The sequence below is a fragment of the Gracilinanus agilis genome, chromosome 6 (genome assembly GCF_016433145.1).
Source record: "Gracilinanus agilis isolate LMUSP501 chromosome 6, AgileGrace, whole genome shotgun sequence".
Taxonomy (NCBI): Eukaryota; Metazoa; Chordata; class Mammalia; order Didelphimorphia; family Didelphidae; genus Gracilinanus; species Gracilinanus agilis.
In genome coordinates, this window is record NC_058135.1 from 297,925,134 (window position 1) to 297,931,133 (window position 6,000).

Genomic DNA, 6,000 nt, shown 5'->3' on the forward strand with positions numbered 1-6,000 from the left:
CCACTGCTAGGACGCCGCCGCTCACCAGAGAAAAACCAAGGAGAGCTCAGCAAAATCAGCCTCGACTTAGGAGGCAGAGCCTGACTCTGAGCTGCGAGTGCCAATCCCACGAGGCAGACCTGCTGCAAGGGCTCCCCAGAGGTCTCCAGTTTCCTCCCTCACAGCCCCGCATTCGTGCACGGCCTCCTCTCTTCCCGGGGGCAGCGGGCTGGACCATGGCTGCCCCACGGGCTCCAGGTGCGATTTCTGTCTGCTCTCACTTTCGTGGTCCAGCCCCTCCACGCAGCATCAGCCCACGGGTCTCACGAGGGGCAACCACGTCCCCCCCCTCCCCAGCAGGCCTCTGCCCCGTGACCTCGTCTTTGGCCTGGAGGCGCCGTTCGGGGCCCTGGTCTCGGGCCCTGCCTTCCTGGGACAGGAGGGAGGCTCAGGCCTCCTTGGCGAGTCCCCAGAGAGGGTTCTCGGCCTTTCCACGAGTGCTATTGGGTCCACCGTGGCGGTGGCCTCCCTCTCTGCCCGAGGGCCCCCTCTGCTCCTGCTCCAGCCTCTCCCCAGGAGGAGCCTCCCAGGGTCCCTGAGCTCTGGGGGGAGCCTGTTCCTGCCCTGCCTGTCCCAGGGCAGACTCGCTCTCCCTTTCCCAAGGAGCATTTCCTCTTCCCTTCTCCCCCTGGGAACCTCTCTAGGCCGCTTCTGCAGGGCCTGCCTGGGCTCTACTGGGCAGAGCTCCGTGAGCCTCCCAAAGGCGAGGTCCTCGATTCAAATCTGATCTCAGACGCTTTCTAGCCAGGAGACCCTGGGTGAGTCCCCTAAGCTAGCCCCGGCTGCTCTCCTGCCTTAAACCAGAAGCGAAGGACAGATCCTCAGGCTTCCTCCTGCGGGGGCCACACCGGGGCTGAGGGAGGCCCTCAGAGGGCCGCTTCTTCCCACCTTCACGGCCTCCTCCTCCTCCCCCTTCCTGGGGACGGTCGGGGCTCCCTCACTCAGCCTGACGGCTAAAAGGGCGGCTTTTCTTCCCGGGCCGGAGCTGCAGGGATTCTCCTGCTCGGCCCTGTTGCCCCCCCCCCCCCCATGAATTAGAGACGACGACGAGCAGCCGGTCTGGCCGGGCCTCCTCGGGACGTTCTGTTGTAGCGACGGGTTCCGATTCTTGGTTTTCCTCCTCGAGATGTTCTGTTATCTGGAACGGCTCTGTGGGCCCATCCAGGGGCGCCAATGCTGCAGGCGCAGGACGTGGGGTGGCCGGGCGTGCCAGCGTCAGTCTCGGCAGGCCGGGATGTGTCAGCCAATGGCAGCCACGGGTCGGGTCTGGATGCGAGAGCCGTCCTGCTCGCAGGGGGGGGAGGGGGAGGAGAAGGGGGGCTGTGCTTGTGTTCAGGCCGCCAAGAATGAGCCTCCAGCCTCCGGACGGCAGCCTTTCCGGGCCCAGGAAGGGTCCTCGCTGCCCCCCGCAGGAACACGCCACCATGTGCAAGGCTCAGCCCCAGAAGGCCTGGCGCCTCCCCTGCCACGGTCTAGGAACGTCTGGAGGCTGCCCGGGGCCGAGGGGCCTCACCCTCTGCTCTGGGAGGCTCTGGGGGACGGGCGCTCCTCTCTTAGCCGTCACTGCTTCTAAGATATGGCCAAATGGGGGGCCTGCACGAAGCCCCCCAGCCTAGGACGTCGCAAATCCCTCACCTCCACCCCCCCAGGGGGGCTCCGAGCCCCAACAAAGCAAGTTCTGCCGTCCATCCGCCAGGAAACGCCCTCGATCGAGATGGCATCGAGGAGAAGCAGGCGGCGCAGCAGAGCCTCTGCCCTTGCCAGGCCAGCAGGCCTCCCTCCCGTCACCCGGGAGCCCCGCATCGACGGATCGCCTCCGAGGCCCTCCCTCAGGGGGGCCTGCGGTGAAGGCCGAAGAGCCCCACGTTCTGAGGGGGAAGCCCGCGAGCGGTGCATCTCCGGCCTCCTGCCGAGGCCCAGAGAGGCCGGAGCCCACAGGCAGCGGCAGAGGAGGGCTCCCCCGGCCCCTCTGCCACAAACTCCCCAAAGGGAACGAGATGGGGGCTGCCCTGCCCAGGCAAGAAGGCGGTAGAGGCCGGGGGGGAGGGGAGCCCACAGGGCCATCCTGGAGGCCCTCCTGGAGACGGCGGGCCCATCTGTCAATGTGGGCTTCCTGAGCCTCGGCTGGGTGCCACACACTGGCCTAGGCACCGGGGAGCCGAGCCCGAAGCCTGAGGCGCCCGTCCATAAGCAGCTTCTGCTGCAGGGGACGCGGCACGACTACGGCCTGCGGCGGGCCTTCCGCAAGTCTGTCCCTGACCCGAAGGACTCCTCCCTGCAAAGGGCCTCCAAACAGACAAGGGCAGACAAGAGCTGCGCCCAGGGGGGGCCTCCACGGCAGAGCCCTCGGGCAGGGCACGTCTCCCCGTCGGGCCGAGGCGTCGTTGGATGCCAAGCCAGGAGGGGGGGCCGTGACCCTGGTCCGATCGGGCCGGCACCAGCTCTGTGACGGACGGACGAGCGTCTGCGGCCCCCCCGGCCGAGTCCTCCTTCAGTCGCCAAACCAGAGCCAGGCTCCTCTGCGCAAAGCACAGAGCCGGCGGGGCCTGGAGGGGGGAGGCGCAAGTTAAAAGCCATCTCAGACACGTCCAGGCTGTGTGACCCTGGGCAAGTCACGTCGCCTCGGCCTGCCTCAATTTCCTCAACTACAAGATGGCTTGAACAGCGGCCCCTCCCAGCTGGGGCCTGCTGTGAGGACGGGGGCCCGGCACACAGGGGGCCCTCCCTAGTGCTGGCTTCCTTCCTTCCAAAAGGGCAGCAGACGAAGGAGTAACCGGCGCTGCCCCGAGCTGGCCATGGCCGTGCCTAGTCTAAACGGCAGTGGCTCCCGTCGGGCGGTTCCTGGAGAGCCCCAGAAGCTCAGAACCCAAGGGGTGGCCCTCCAGGGCCTGGCAGGCGACGGGCACTCTCCTAGCCCAAAAGAAAACAGTGACTTCAAACGTGACCAGAATCATGAGGCCGTGGCAGCCTGCCAAGGATAATGGTGACCAAAACCACTTCCAATGTGGCCTCCAGCCTGGCATGCCATTTGGGGCCTCCCCAAGTACAACGAGCCCCAAGCTCTGCCCCCCGGGGACACCCAGAAGACTCCCAGTCTACACCTGGAGCTGGGAGGCCTCCCGATCCTCCTCTGGAAAGGGGGCAGCCTGAGAGCCAGCCTCTCCCACCTAAGGTGGGGGCACTGCAGAAACGGGAGCAGCCTCCCAGGAGAAGCCAAGCCAAGCCTTGCCAGGGCAATGCCCAAAGGGAACAAAGTGTGTGAGCAGAGAGAGGTGGAAAAGCCTCCCTTGCCCAAGGGGCCTCTCCAGCCTCCACATGTTGGCTTCAGCGGTGAGCAGGGCTTCCTGTGCCCCCCCCCCTTCCCCGAGAGGCAGCAGGAGGCGCCGAAGATAAGGCTGCCTCTCCCTTCTTAGCAGGGCTCAGTTCTTCTGCCCAGTCAGCAGGGAGAGCCTGAACCAAGCCCAGGAGGGAAGACAGAAGAAGGGTGCTGGGGCCCCAGCAGGGCCACAAACAGCAAATACAAGGTTGTCTTTTAAAAAGTCAAGCGCCAAGAAAGGGCCTGGGTGGTGGCTGGCATGCTTGGCACCAGATACTTTGGCTCAGCATCCTTGGCACCAGGAGCAATGCTGTGGAGAAGGGGAGAAGGCCAAGGCAAGGCAAGAGCATTTAATAAACACCTACTGTGTGTGTCTGCTTTGTGGAAAGGCCAGGAGGCCAGTGCTGGAGTGCAGGGGGTGGGCTTAAGGAGGAAGGGTACAAGGTGCCCAGCTGTAAGGGGGTGAATGCCCAGAAGAGTTCATATGCCTGATGCTGGAAGTGACAGAGAGCCAATGCAATGGTGAGACCTGCCTGTGCTTCAGAAAATCACTCGTGACTGAATGGAGGATGGACTGGAGTAGGGAGACACTCTAGGCAGCCAGACACCGATGCCCATCCCTCTCCCTCCCAGGAGAGACTGCAATGGTCCAGGTGTGGGTGATGCGGGTGAGAGCCACACGAGGTGTTGTAGGGGTGAAATGGACAAGAGGTGTTGCAGGGGTGAAATGGACAAGAGGTGTTGCAGGGGTGAAATGGACAAGAGCTAACAGTAGGGGAGAAATCTACAGGCCTCTGACAACTGCCTGCCTCCATGGGTGGAGGGGTTAGGGGAGGCGTTAAAGAGATGAGGAATCCAAGATGACCCAGGGTGGGAGATGGGGGGATGTGAATGTTGCCCTCTAAGGGAACAGGAAAAGGAGGAGGAGGAAGGCTCCCTGAGCTGTGTTTTGGGCCTGCCAAGTTTGAGGAGTCTAAGGGACGCCCCACTGAAAGCAGCTGGAGATGAGAGAATGAAGGTCAGCAGAGGGCCTGGGGCAGGCTGGGTAGACTTGGGCAGGATGCCGCTCCTCCAGAAATACTTCCTGGACTCACTAGATCCCCAGCAGGCAGCTTTCAGGCAAGCCCACACACCCCTAGCCAGGAAGGCCAAGCCCAAGTTAATGAACAACAAACCACAAATTTGACAATTTCTGCAGTTGGTCCCTCCCTCCCTCCCTCAACACCCATTTCAGGAGGTGGGGGAGGGCCTGGGGGAGGGCTGGCTCTTCTGCCCACCGTGGGGTAAGACGCTCTCTCAGGCAGGCAGGAATCCTGATCCCCAAGTCCTCAGCCAGAAAACACAGGGCACTGAGGCACCTGGCCCTTCCTCAAAGTCCTGCCTCTGTCTCTGTCTCTGTCTCTGCCGGCCCCAAACTGTCCAATTAGAATTCAGAGACCTGTTTCCCCGGCCAGGGAAGCACCGTGGGGGCTTCCCTTGGTCCACCAGCCCAGGGACCCCAATGGATCCCGGCCCGCCGGCTCTCCAAAGGCACCAGTCCTTTGCCAAGGCTGGAGGGGCTCCGGGGCTCTTCCCTCCCGACAGCTCTCCCGGGCTCTATCGCAGCCTGCCCATCCCTCCATCTTCCTTCGGTCAGTCAGTCAGTCGCTTAAGTACGAGGCGCCCATGGTGTGCCAGGCACAGTGCCAAGCGTGGAGCTCCAAGGTGGCCAAGAAGAAAGCCCCTGCCTCCCTCCAAGGTCTCCTGGGCTAGGGGTCAGCGCAGGGACAAGCAGGACACGCGGGACAGAGACGAAGGGGTGATGCCGGCCGGCCCGGGCAAAAGCTCGGAGTCGGGAGATGCGGTAACCCAAGCGGCCGCAGGAGCCTTTCGTGGCACGTGCAGATGCCGCTCACCGGCGCACCCCGCGCTTCTCGCCCCCCACCCCGGGCCGGGCACAGGCCGCCGGGAGTGAGGAAGGCAGACGCCCCAAGATCTGCGCGCCGCTCCCCGTCGGTCCTGCCCTCCATCTCGAAGAAGCGGCGCCCCTCTCCTTCCCCCGCCCTCCAGCCCTGACCTCGCTTGGGTTGTTCCAGGGCCTTGAATGCCGGGAGCAGGGGCAGCGGAGCCCACCGCGGTGCCCGCGGACCCCCCCACCTGCCTCCGCGCCGCGCCCAGACTCACCCCATGAGCCAGTCCATGGCGGCCGAGCTTCGCTCTCCTCCGCCGCCTCGGCCTGCCTCAGTCTCCCTCCCGTTGCAGTGGCAGCAGCAGCGGCAGCAGCGGCGACCGGAAGTAAACACGCTCACACTCCCGGGCTCGCGCGCGCGCGCCCCCCCTCCTCGCCGCCGCCCCGGCCCCGCCGGACGTGACGTCGAGTCCACCGTCCCGCCCCGCCCCGCGAGCCTCTGGGAAATGGAGTCCTCGCAGTGCGGCCAGGACGATGCGGCGCCACCGCGCCCCCTGCCTGCCGGGCTGAGCCGAGGAGCGGACGGGAAGGAGGGAGCTGGGCCAGGACAGACCTCCTCGGGGCGCAGAGGGGGAAACTGAGGTCCCGCCGTCCCTGAAGCCAATCACTTCCTGTCCGTCTCCCCCTGGGGAGCTCCTTGAAGGCCCAGAATGGCCGCTTTGAGCTTTGGGGCACCGCCGGGCCTGACCACTGAGCC

At 65.0% G+C, this 6,000-nt stretch overlaps 1 protein-coding gene across 1 annotated transcript in view; it reads right to left on the bottom strand.

Moving 5' to 3' along the window:
* The window catches only part of MOB2 (MOB kinase activator 2), a 66,981-nt gene extending 61,324 nt beyond the window's left edge, over positions 1-5,657 (bottom strand). Inside the window, exon 1 of the mRNA XM_044680767.1 lies at positions 5,519-5,657. Within this exon, the coding sequence (XP_044536702.1) occupies positions 5,519-5,535 (17 nt within the window). The 5' untranslated portion in view covers positions 5,536-5,657. The remainder of the gene's footprint in view (positions 1-5,518) is intronic.
* Positions 5,658-6,000: the final 343 nt, after the last annotated feature.